This window comes from Schistocerca cancellata, chromosome 6 (assembly GCF_023864275.1).
Source record: "Schistocerca cancellata isolate TAMUIC-IGC-003103 chromosome 6, iqSchCanc2.1, whole genome shotgun sequence".
Taxonomy (NCBI): domain Eukaryota; kingdom Metazoa; phylum Arthropoda; class Insecta; order Orthoptera; family Acrididae; genus Schistocerca; species Schistocerca cancellata.
Genome location: NC_064631.1, coordinates 318671569 through 318685063, shown reverse-complemented (window position 1 = coordinate 318685063; position 13495 = coordinate 318671569). Strand labels below are relative to the sequence as shown.

The window sequence follows — 13495 nt, the reverse complement described above, 5'->3', positions numbered from 1 at the left end:
AAGCTGACCAGGGCAACAATCAAACACTCTGTGTATTGTGGTAGCTCAGGAAAGTGTGACCAACATGTGATCTTGTGTTATCTTGTTGAAAGATAATGTCATGAAGGCCTCAAAGTTTCAGCATTGCCACTGGCCTTAAGGTGTCAGAAATGTAACAACTGCTGTCCAAATTGCCATCTATGTTAACCAGGGGCGATCATCTTGTGTACCCCATGGCTTCCTGTTCAATCACACAAAGTGCAATACTCGTTAGGCACAGGTATGTCAGAAATGTAACAACTGCTGTCCAAATTGTCAGCTATGTTAACCAAGGGTGATAACCTCGTGTACCCAGTGGCACCCTATACCATGACACGAAGTGCTACACCCGTACGGAAGTGACAAAAATAATCTGTCACTGTTCCTTCTCGTCAGAGCTTTCACAAATGGATATCTCCATTGTGATGTTGTAACTAGAACTGGGACTCATTGGAGAAGATGTTATGGTGCCACTCAAATGTCCATTCTTTATGATTGGAACATCCTGCCTCTTTCTGTTGCTGCCACAAGGGAAGCCTCTAAATGATCACTGTACTGGTGATTTGTTGTGCCCCAAACAATATGTTATTCCTCTCAAGCATTACCTACATGGCAACACTGCTATCTTGCATGGCACTGAGTGTGGCACTTCTGAACCTACAGACTACCAATGCCCAACCAATGCCCCAGCAGCAGTATTGTAGAATGATTGCCCTGAAATGCTTATCATCTGCATATTCAAGAATATCATACATTTTATTCTAATATGATGTTTATTGTATGCTGCCTTCATGGTGCTGCAATTTTAATGGCCAGTGGTGTACATGGATGTTAGGGAAAGAAACGGTGTCATCCAAAAATTCCATATCCACAATTAAATACGTGCAGAATTTGCTTGAGGGAGCCAGTGATAATATTACTACAGAATAGTAGGTTAGGTGCACATGACACATCAAAATTTTTCCAAGAAATTGTCTTTCTGAAGGAAGGTATATGAGACAGTTTCATTGAAAACATTGTCATTGCTTCAAATGTTCCCTTGGATACTGAATTCTCACACACATTTAAATCTGTGGAACAGGTCAATTAAGCATCAATTAATATTATTAACTGTCTTATTTCTCATTCATTTTCTTCCTCAGTCTTTTAAACTTTGTTACCTCTCTGTGCTCTCTTTCCTGTCATCTTCCTCTTTCCTATACTCTCCCAAAAATTTAGCAATACAAGGCAAAAGGGACACTGGGCATACAGTGCCTGTGCGGGCATGTTTGATGATGTTTGTTGTGGGCAGCAGAATATCCCCCCCCCCCCCCCCCCCAATCTCGCTCTTTATTTTTTATTTATTTTTTAGCTTAAAACTAATCTGAGAGCTAATAAATGCTTAAATGTTTATGTAATCTAAACTGAAGTATAATTTAAGATGTGAGAAGTAACAGTACATTTTTCTACAATATAACTAATAATTCACACAAGAATACATTAATATGTAAAGGCTCAAGACATGAGCAGGAATGTAGTGTTTTCAAGAAGATTCTTGATGTATAGCTCCATAGCCATAATAAATTGTTTGGAAGAAGTCATTGTTTGCTTCTGACCATATAATTGTTACTGAATTATCTGCCAGTTTTCATATGCACCTTGTAATGCATCATGCATTCGTATGTTACACAGCATTGCTTCATTGCTTGATGGCATAGTTTGTGCACTAAGCTTGAAGGGCATGCCTCTTTGTTCCAAAGGCTTCTGACTTCCAATGACTGAGGTCTAAAGTGGGAAGATGAGTAGGAGAAGCTCCAGGGAAGATGGTGGGCTATGATCTTCACTTGCTTCTCCAGCTGCCAGTTTTGCTGCTCCATAGTATAGCACTAAAATCTTTAACTCATTTTCACACAAATTTAAGGCTTAAGAAGTGCTGGTTTTTTGAAGGAGATAAACAAATCCTTGCTACAGAACTTTTTATGGATTTTTCTGTAGATAGTGGTAGATAAATTGATACATATTTTGTGTTTTCTCATTTATTTAAGTTTTGTATTTTTGTTGAAGTTATTTTGTCTGTTTCAGTTGCAGTATTTCTGATAATCTCTGTGTTGTTCTGTATAAATAAGTTCCCTTGTACTGTTTTGTTATCAACATAACATTCCTATCTTTCATTATTTTTTATTGTTTCTTTTTAGTTTCCTTTGGCCCAAATGTCAGCAGAGTGAGACTAGGTGACTGGTCAAATGGTGAAGAATACATGGCAAACATAATAGAGGTATCTTATTGTATTCACATTCCTTTAATAGATACTATCATTCACTAAAAATATTAATCTAAAAGGAATGCCATACCATAGTTAAATTCAATGAAATGTGACATTATCATAGTGCAAGACACAGTGATCTATTTATTTATAAATAGGAGAATTTGAAGAAATATTTGATAACTGTGTTTTTTTTTTTAATTTTATGCCAGATTTCAATCAGTGTGATCATGATTAGATATGTCTAGAAGAGGCTTATCCAGACATACCTGATCATGATAAAATAGACTGAAGTCAGTATAACACTTAGAAAAGTTATTGATGAAAAACAGTTTTAAATTGTACTAATATTTTATTTCCACCTATGTAAAGGTGCATTCTTTTGTCACACTTTCTTCAGCATAGCGTGTTGAAGAAACACGGAGAAAAAGAAGAAAAATATGAGTAAATTATTATCATTAATTTTTGTTATTTTTGTTTTTTCCTGAGTTGGTCACTTAGGACCATGTAAAACAACAGTTGTTGGCCTTCCATTTAGTCTCATATATTTTCATGTGCAACAGATGAGTGCGTTTCCATTGATCCATCCATATCTGTTGTTTGATCACTCTTCTTTCTTGAATTATAGTCTCTGTGGGAATTTTCTGGTTGCATCTATATCCTGTAAATTGGGTGATCTGTTTCCTTTTTTTACTAATAATATCTCTTAATTTTATTTTTGAAGAATGTTTGAATCTGGTGTATTAGCCTGTTTGGCTCCATTCATTCTGTGTGCACCAAGAGCTGCATTTTGTCATACGGGCTATAACCATGATTGTAAGAATTTGCCTGTAGATTTTTGCGTTGTCTGGGCAACATATTCTGTCTTTTATTCTTGGTCATTAGATTCTTCTTATACTTTTGTGTTATTTTGCTTCTAATAACTCTTAATATTTTGTGTTGAAGAATATTTCTGGTTTTCTTACTATCGTATGAAGCCAGATTTTGCAATTCCAGGAAAAGGGTGTTTTGTTAACTGAAATGCAGTTGCTATTTTTTGAATTCTGGACTCAATAGCCTTCTCTTCATTACATTTTCATGTGATTCATTCACACACTACAGTCCAAGACTGAAATCTGATAAAGCATTAATATACAATAGCTTTGTGATCAATCCTGACAAACATTATTCTCACATCTACCCATGTAACTTTCTGTCAGTCTGATATAACTCCATAAACATCAGGGGCGCAAAAGTAACAGGAGCTGCCAAATATCAAAGCTCTGCAAAGTATTGCCCGTAGCAGGATTCAGTTTTCGCACAAAGATGCACATTTTATTCAATAATCAGAAAATGTATTAAGTATCTAAATAATTGTAATTTTAATCAGTAGTGTCTCTTAGCAGGAGGAGTAACATCTGTAGTGCACAATTTACAATACGGAATGGTTTTGGGGACCTGGAATAATACAATGAACATTATGACTCATAACAATATTACATCAGATACCTTTAATCTAATAACCAGGTGGCCTAATTTGGATTTTTAGACTTGTGTGGAAGGTTAAGCTATGAGAGAATTGATTAAAGCTCATACAGGGCAAAGAGTCAGTCATTTTCCTCGCCTTTAGTCACCTGTTTTTTTATCATTGTCACCTCCTGTAGTCTTATCAAATTTTTGCCTTTTTTTCAAGCTGTATTGCTCTTTTAGAAAGAAAATAAATTGCTTACTTTTGTTTCCAAGTTTCTGTACTCATGTTCATTCACTTGACTGTTTGGAATGCTCCAATGGGGCCTAGTATATAAAATCTAACCTGAGGGGCTTCTAAAATTTGAGATAAATGGTTCCCTTTTGACTTTTTGACAATTTTTGTACAGCAAAACCCGATGTCTGTGTTCCAGAATTTTATGTTTTCCCAGTTTCTATGTCCATTTTTGTCAGTCCAGTCCCAACAGAAATCCTTTTCTCTCAGTACAATACTTTCTCATCGTCAATGATTCCATGTTACATTTCCTGCATTTTAAGTTTTCTTTGATATTTTCACAACCTGTAACAATGATTTTCACACAGATTTCTGCAAAAAGTGCATCATATTCCTGCTAAAAGTCAGCTTTGGAACTAAGCAGAAAACATAGACAATACACAAAATTATTGAGTATGTAATGTAACATTAAAACAGTAAGCAAGAGATTCATTGTCAGTGTGTTGGATCATGCCACCTGTATTACAGGTTCACAGTGTCTGGAATAGTGAAAAAGTATGATCTGAGGATAGTGACTATAGTAGCAGTCTTCTTTCTGCTCAAAAAGCTTTAAATTTAATTTCACAGTCATTTACACAAATAAACACCACTTTTGAAGATGGCCATTCCTATAATGGGCTAAGGTTCTATGTGAAAGATACTAATCCATACTAACGTCACTGTCCTAGGTCGGTACTACCAGATATCGAGCATGAACATTCCTCTTCAAGATACTCCATAACATGACAATAATTACCACCCTCTTTCTCACCCAGGACATCCCTCAAACAACCAACCTCCTTTCCAGCAACAAGCTGTAGATTTTGTGCCTTTTGTTCTCTCTTTATGAAGACTGCCAACTTTAGTGCTTTAAACAATGTTGTATTATATGTTTTATTTACTGTAATTTTCAATAATAAGTCTCACATTTGAATGTGAATATCTTTTTAATGTGGTTTCACAAAAGACCTTTATTTCCATGTTCTATTCAACATTGGACATGGTTGAAACATTTTGAGGCAGTACATTGATAGTGCATCAGAGGATGATAATGCATTTGATGCATTGCATAGGCCTAATGAGGAGAGACAAGTACAGCTAACTGCTATTAGGAAGAAATAAAAACAATTAATTAGTTCAAACAATGGAAAATCCAGGATGTAATGTAACAATATTATGAAAAGGACAGTTGCTACTCACCATATAGCAGAGATGTTGAGTCACATATAAGCACAACAAAAAGACTGTCTCACACACACACACACACACACACACACACACACACACACACACACACACACACATGACCACAGTCTCTGGCAGCTGAAGCCACACTACGAGCAACAGCAGCAGTGCATGATGGGAGAGGCAACTGGGTGATGTAAGGAGGAGGCTGGGGCAAGGAGGGTGAGCGATAGTAGGTTAGGGGTGGGAGACAGTGATGTGGTGCTGGGCTGTGTGCAGGGATGAGGTGGGGAGGGTGATAGTAGGTTAGGGGTGGGAGACAGTGATGTGGTGCTGGGCTGTGTGCAGGGATGAGGTGGGGAGGGTGATAGTAGGTTAGGGGTGGGAGACAGTGATGTGGTGCTGGGCTGTGTGCAGGGATGAGGTGGGGAGGGTGATAGTAGGTTAGGGGTGGGAGACAGTGATGTGGTGCTGGGCTGTGTGCAGGGATGAGGTGGGGAGGGTGATAGTAGGTTAGGGGTGGGAGACAGTGATGTGGTGCTGGGCTGTGTGCAGGGATGAGGTGGGGAGGGTGATAGTAGGTTAGGGGTGGGAGACAGTGATGTGGTGCTGGGCTGTGTGCAGGGATGAGGTGGGGAGGGTGATAGTAGGTTAGGGGTGGGAGACAGTGATGTGGTGCTGGGCTGTGTGCAGGGATGAAGTGGGGAGGGTGATAGTAGGTTAGGGGTGGGAGACAGTGATGTGGTGCTGGGCTGTGTGCAGGGATGAGGTGGGGAGGGTGATAGTAGGTTAGGGGTGGGAGACAGTGATGTGGTGCTGGGCTGTGTGCAGGGATGAGGTGGGGAGGGTGATAGTAGGTTAGGGGTGGGAGACAGTGATGTGGTGCTGGGCTGTGTGCAGGGATGAGGTGGGGAGGGTGATAGTAGGTTAGGGGTGGGAGACAGTGATGTGGTGCTGGGCTGTGTGCAGGGATGAGGTGGGGAGGGTGATAGTAGGTTAGGGGTGGGAGACAGTGATGTGGTGCTGGGCTGTGTGCAGGGATGAGGTGGGGAGGGTGATAGTAGGTTAGGGGTGGGAGACAGTGATGTGGTGCTGGGCTGTGTGCAGGGATGAGGTGGGGAGGGTGATAGTAGGTTAGGGGTGGGAGACAGTGATGTGGTGCTGGGCTGTGTGCAGGGATGAAGTGGGGAGGGTGATAGTAGGTTAGGGGTGGGAGACAGTGATGTGGTGCTGGGCTGTGTGCAGGGATGAGGTGGGGAGGGTGATAGTAGGTTAGGGGTGGGAGACAGTGATGTGGTGCTGGGCTGTGTGCAGGGATGAGGTGGGGAGGGTGATAGTAGGTTAGGGGTGGGAGACAGTGATGTGGTGCTGGGCTGTGTGCAGGGATGAGGTGGGGAGGGTGATAGTAGGTTAGGGGTGGGAGACAGTGATGTGGTGCTGGGCTGTGTGCAGGGATGAGGTGGGGAGGGTGATAGTAGGTTAGGGGTGGGAGACAGTGATGTGGTGCTGGGCTGTGTGCAGGGATGAGGTGGGGAGGGTGATAGTAGGTTAGGGGTGGGAGACAGTGATGTGGTGCTGGGCTGTGTGCAGGGATGAGGTGGGGAGGGTGATAGTAGGTTAGGGGTGGGAGACAGTGATGTGGTGCTGGGCTGTGTGCAGGGATGAAGTGGGGAGGGTGATAGTAGGTTAGGGGTGGGAGACAGTGATGTGGTGCTGGGCTGTGTGCAGGGATGAGGTGGGGAGGGTGATAGTAGGTTAGGGGTGGGAGACAGTGATGTGGTGCTGGGCTGTGTGCAGGGATGAGGTGGGGAGGGTGATAGTAGGTTAGGGGTGGGAGACAGTGATGTGGTGCTGGGCTGTGTGCAGGGATGAGGTGGGGAGGGTGATAGTAGGTTAGGGGTGGGAGACAGTGATGTGGTGCTGGGCTGTGTGCAGGGATGAGGTGGGGAGGGTGATAGTAGGTTAGGGGTGGGAGACAGTGATGTGGTGTTGGGCTGTGTGCAGGGATGAGGTGGGGAGGGTGATAGTAGGTTAGGGGTGGGAGACAGTGATGTGGTGCTGGGCTGTGTGCAGGGATGAGGTGGGGAGGGTGATAGTAGGTTAGGGGTGGGAGACAGTGATGTGGTGCTGGGCTGTGTGCAGGGATGAGGTGGGGAGGGTGATAGTAGGTTAGGGGTGGGAGACAGTGATGTGGTGCTGGGCTGTGTGCAGGGATGAGGTGGGGAGGGTGATAGTAGGTTAGGGGTGGGAGACAGTGATGTGGTGCTGGGCTGTGTGCAGGGATGAGGTGGGGAGGGTGATAGTAGGTTAGGGGTGGGAGACAGTGATGTGGTGCTGGGCTGTGTGCAGGGATGAGGTGGGGAGGGTGATAGTAGGTTAGGGGTGGGAGACAGTGATGTGGTGCTGGGCTGTGTGCAGGGATGAGGTGGGGAGGGTGATAGTAGGTTAGGGGTGGGAGACAGTGATGTGGTGCTGGGCTGTGTGCAGGGATGAGGTGGGGAGGGTGATAGTAGGTTAGGGGTGGGAGACAGTGATGTGGTGCTGGGCTGTGTGCAGGGATGAGGTGGGGAGGGTGATAGTAGGTTAGGGGTGGGAGACAGTGATGTGGTGCTGGGCTGTGTGCAGGGATGAGGTGGGGAGGGTGATAGTAGGTTAGGGGTGGGAGACAGTGATGTGGTGCTGGGCTGTGTGCAGGGATGAGGTGGGGAGGGTGATAGTAGGTTAGGGGTGGGAGACAGTGATGTGGTGCTGGGCTGTGTGCAGGGATGAGGTGGGGAGGGTGATAGTAGGTTAGGGGTGGGAGACAGTGATGTGGTGCTGGGCTGTGTGCAGGGATGAGGTGGGGAGGGTGATAGTAGGTTAGGGGTGGGAGACAGTGATGTGGTGCTGGGCTGTGTGCAGGGATGAGGTGGGGAGGGTGATAGTAGGTTAGGGGTGGGAGACAGTGATGTGGTGCTGGGCTGTGTGCAGGGATGAGGTGGGGAGGGTGATAGTAGGTTAGGGGTGGGAGACAGTGATGTGGTGCTGGGCTGTGTGCAGGGATGAGGTGGGGAGGGTGATAGTAGGTTAGGGGTGGGAGACAGTGATGTGGTGCTGGGCTGTGTGCAGGGATGAGGTGGGGAGGGTGATAGTAGGTTAGGGGTGGGAGACAGTGATGTGGTGCTGGGCTGTGTGCAGGGATGAGGTGGGGAGAAGGTAGGTCTGCTAGGTGCAGTCGGGAGGTTAGATGGCGGGCGGGGGTGAGGTGAGGTGAAAGGAAAAGGAGCAGGAAAGGAGAGAAGTAAAAAGACTGCATGTGTTGGTGGAATAGAGGGCTGTGTAGTGCTGAAATGGGAACAGGGAAGGGTCTAGATGGGTGAGGACAATGACTAATGAAGGTTAAGGCCAGGAGGGTTATGGTAACATAGGATATTTTGCAGGAAGAGTTGCCAGCTGCATAATTCAGAAAACTTAGTGTTGGTGGAAAGGATCTATGTGGCATGAAGCAGTCATTGAAATGAAGAATGTCATGTTGAGTGGCATGCTCAGCAAGAGGTTGGTCCAGTTGTTTATTTGCCAGTTTTTTGGTGGCCATTCATGTGGACAGACAGCTTGTTGGTTGTCATGCCCACATATAATGCAGCACAGTGGTTGCAGCTTAGCTTGTGGTTCACATGACTGGTTTCACAGGTAGCCCTGCCTTTGATGTGATAGATGATGTTTGTGACCAGTGCAGAGTAGGTGGTGATGCAAGGATGTATGGGACAGGTCTCGCATCTAGATCTCTTACAGGGATATGAGCCATGAGGTAACAGGTTGAAAGCAGGGATTGTGTAGGGATGGATGAGTATCTTGTGTAGGTTCAGTGGACAGTGGAATACCACTGTGGGAGAGGTGTGAAGGATATTGGGCAGGACATTTCTCATTTCAGGCCACAATGAGAGGTAGTCGAAACACTGGCAGAGAATGTACAGGGTTATTACAAATGATTGAAGCGATTTCACAGCTCTACAATAACTTTATTATTTGAGATATTTTCACAATGCTTTGCACACACATACAAAAACTCAAAAAGTTTTTTTAGGCATTCACAAATGTTCTATATGTGCCCCTTTAGTGATTCGGCAGACATCAAGCTGATAATCAAGTTCCTCTCACACTCGGCACAGCATGTCCCCATCAATGAGTTTGAAAGCATTGTTGATGCAAGCTTGCAGTTCTGACACGTTTCTTGGTAGAGGAGGTTTAAACACTGAATCTTTCACATCACTATGGGTGAAACTTGCCCGCATGCGTTCAACCGTTTCTTCGCTCACTGCAGGCCGACCCATTGATTTCCCCTTACAGAGGCATCCAGAAGCTTTAAACTGCACATACCATCGCCGAATGGAGTTAGCAGTTGGTGGATCTTTGTTGAACTTTGTCCTGAAGTGTCATTGCACTGTTATGACTGACTGATGGGAGTGCATTTCAAGCACGACATACGCTTTCTCGGCTCCTGTCGCCATTTTGTCTCACTGCGCTCTCGAGCGCTCTGGCAGCAGAAACCTGAAGTGCGGCTTCAGTCGAACAAAACTTTATGAGTTTTTCTACGTATCTTTAGTGTGTCGTGACCATATGTCAATGAATGGAGCTACAGTGAATTTATGAAATCGCTTCAATCATTTGTAATAGCCCTGTAATTAAGTTGCTCCACTCCTGGGCGGTACTGAGTTATGAGGGGAATGCTTCTCTCGGCTGGATGGTGAGACTTTGGAAGGTGGCAGGTGACTGGAAAGATAAGGCACAGAAGATATGTTTTTGTGCAAGGTTGGGAGGACAAGGTGTATATGTGGCCAAGGAAAAAAAATTCCCGGGTTTTTCCCAGATTTCCCAGTTAAAAATACACTTTTCCCGGGCTAACATATACTTTTTCTGTGTTAAGTGACAGTATATTTTCCCCTGGAACTGTGAAACTTATCAATCCTTTCAATGGTTAAGATTTTATACACTGATGTAGAGCTTCCTGGCATTTTAGAAGCATTTGGGAAAGATCTTGGATGTGCAGCAACATGTTCGCTGCATATCTTCCTATTACTATATGCTGCATATCTTCATGTTACAAAAGTATAAAGTTGAATCCCACCAAATGCAGCACATTAGTTTCTGAAGCATTGAAATAGAGATTTCAATGCATTTTGTAAGCCAATCACAGCTCAAGTCACGTGAACTCGCCAGCCGGTAACAGCAGATATTCAGAGACCACTGTTAAGTAGAGTGAACACACAAATTAATATTCGTAGTATAGCTACAGGAAAAGCTAAGCTTTCACACATCCTTTTTTGTGTGTTACACCTTAAGATACATAATGACAGAAATGTGTGGTCTTCTGGACTCGAAGTTCTTGTAAGTGGCTGGTCCTCAATGAGTGAAGTTTTAAATGAGAGTCAAACGCTGTGTGATTCAAGACGTTGTTTGCACATTCACACATGTAACATAATTCCTCTTGCGTAAAAGGAAATTCACTTTGAAAGTAACTCCTTTCAAACCACTGTTCGCAATATTGTCCAGCAACCTGTTATCAATAGATGCGTTTCAGCAGTTGCCAGAGAGCACCAGAAAACAGGCATTACTGTGAGTGCACAACTACAATAACACAGGAAGCCCATATGTTTGTACATATATAGCATTAACAGATTTTACATTACATCACAAAAGAAACAGGAGATCACAGAGTACTCCAAGAACATCGGGATTTCGTAAACTATACTAAAATACATAATTAGGCCTAAAATGCTAATTCGCAAATCAAGATTCATACAGCTTACTTTTAAGAAAGTTAGCAAGTACCTACAGTTTCCTTCTACTATCCCAAATTTTAATTTCTTGCTCACTTTTTTTCATATCAATATTATAAAAGGTATAAATTTTAGGCCCTATTGTAAAATTTGTATAAAATTAAGAGAAAATAAAAAAGGTAAACAGAGGTAAATCATTACAGTAAATTTGCATAATTACAGTAATTTGCATTTACCTAAAATTTTAATACAAATTACATAGAAAATTAAGAGAAAAATAAATATGTTTATTTTCTTACATTCCCTTTTCCTGAAAAAATCAAGTTTAAAGAGAAAAGGTAAATGGAGATAAATAAAACAGCAAAATAAAATTATTCACTTTTACTTAAAATGTTTCATTTAATAAGATTTTAAAAAAAGTGCAAAACAATCCCCACATTACCCACCACACAACTTCTGTTTGTTTTGGACTCCTCTGACCCTATGTACACAGCAGTACATGGAAACTAACTTCTTAATTACCAGAAGCATTCCATTTATTCGGGTGACTATTAAGTACATGAGCGAGTGTGTTGGTTGGTTTAGACAAATGGAAGCCACAACATGATATTAAGTTTTTCAGTGTGGTTTTTGGGATGCAAATTTTCTTGTTGTATCAGTACTGTATTATCTCATGTTTGGTTCTTTATTATGGCATAATGCCATATGTGCCAGAGAATGAAAACATGCAGTTGAAATTCAGCAAACAGTTGAAACTAGCCAAGAGTGTGGAATGAAACACTTCATTTCAAATAAATTGACTGCCTCTGTGGAAAAAATTAATAAAGGTCAAATTTCTTCAGCAAACTGACAAAAATTACTTCATTGCTCTGCAAGACGATTAAAGCTTGACTGCCAGAAACATGGAAATGAAATAAACTCAGAAAACTGTGACTAATAATGTATTTTAGCCTTCTGTAATTATGTGAATGAATTTTAATTCGCTTGATAACTCTTGGCCACAGAAATCCATTTTATTTTCATTTGACGTGAGAGCTCTAAACAAGCAACAACAGCAAATCACAAAATGTAAACATGGGTCACGTGGAGAAGATTGGGTGCACAAGAAAAATTTTTCCATGTAGCATCTCACAAGCTTGTTGCTACTACTGAAACAGCTAACAGCCCACTTCAAGTTGTAAGAAGTGGGAGAGGTACTGCTCATACGCAACTCAATTGCACATGCGCAGGGGCCCACTGGCAACTGCTCAAACGAATCTGAAGTAAATAGTTGTGATGTCACACTCATCAGAAGCTGTTTGTTGTTATGAAGTACTGCATAGTCTTCATTCTTTAATCCTTTGACACATTCTGCTGTTCGCAGATGCCTGTGTATGAACTGTGTTTTGTTGTCATAAATGACACATTTTCTTTGCAACTTATGTTTTATTGTGGTTTTTTCCTCTCATTTATGTTTCATTGCTGCAGTATTAGTCTGCAGTTATGGGATACAGTAAACTCCTTTGTTAGAGTATCAGTTCTTACCAGTCAAAATTATAAAAACTTAACTGAAAACTGAAACAATGAAAAATTCCTGGAATTTTTAAAAATTCCTGGGTTTTTCCTGGAATTCCTGGTTGTCTCGGGGCATATATTCCCTGGAGGATAGCTGCGGTCTGTAAAGGCCTCAGTGAGACCCTTGGTGTATTTTGAGAGGGACAGCACATCACTGCAGATGTGACAACCATGGGTGACTAGACTGTATGAAAGGGACTTTTTGATATTGTATGGCTGTATGAAAGGGACTCCTTGATATTGAAGTGGAGGTACTGCTGGTGGTTAGTAAATTTGATGTGGACAGAGGTACTGAAGTAGCCATCTTTGGGCTGGAGGTCAACATCTAATAAGGTGGCTTCTTGGGTTGAGTAGAACCAGGTGAAGCAAATGGAGGAGAAGCTGTTGAGGTTCTGGAGGAATGTGGATAGGGTGTCTTAATCCTCAATCCAGATCACAAAAATTTCATCAGTCATTCTGAACCAGGTGAGGGGTTCAGGATTCTGGGTGTTTAGGAATAATTCCTCTAGATGGTCCATGAATAAGTTGGCATAGGATGGTGCCATGTGGGTGCCCATAGCCGTACCCCAGATATGTCTGTAGGTAATGGTTTCAATGGACAAGTAACTGTTGGTTATGGCAACTAGGAAGAGGTTGTTGGTTTGGAATCCATCGCGTGTTGGGAAAGCTAGTATTCAATAGCAGTAAGACCAAGGGCATTAGGGTACTATTTACAATACTAAAGGGAGATGGCATCAATAGTGATGAGTGGGGCACCATATGATAAAGGGACAGTACTGTGGAGGAAATGGTTTGTATCTTTTATATAGGAGGGAAGAGCCAGCCGGAGTGGCCGTGCGGTTCTAGGCGCTACAGTCTGGAACCGAGCGACCGCTACAATCGCAGGTTCGAATCCTGCCTTGGGCATGGATGTGTATGATGTCCTTAGGTTAGTTAGGTTTGATTAGTTCTAAGTTCTAGGCGACTGATGACCTCAGAAGTTAAGTCACATAGTGCTCAGGGACATTTAGGAGGGAAGGT

The 13495-nt window shown here is 42.7% G+C and overlaps 1 protein-coding gene across 1 annotated transcript in view; it reads left to right on the top strand.

Annotated features, from left to right (window-relative positions):
* The window catches only part of LOC126191350 (lysosomal acid glucosylceramidase-like), a 163151-nt gene that overhangs the window by 113190 nt on the left and 36466 nt on the right, over nt 1–13495 (top strand). Inside the window, exon 7 of the mRNA XM_049932189.1 lies at nt 2193–2272. Within this exon, the coding sequence (XP_049788146.1) occupies nt 2193–2272 (80 nt within the window). The remainder of the gene's footprint in view (nt 1–2192; nt 2273–13495) is intronic.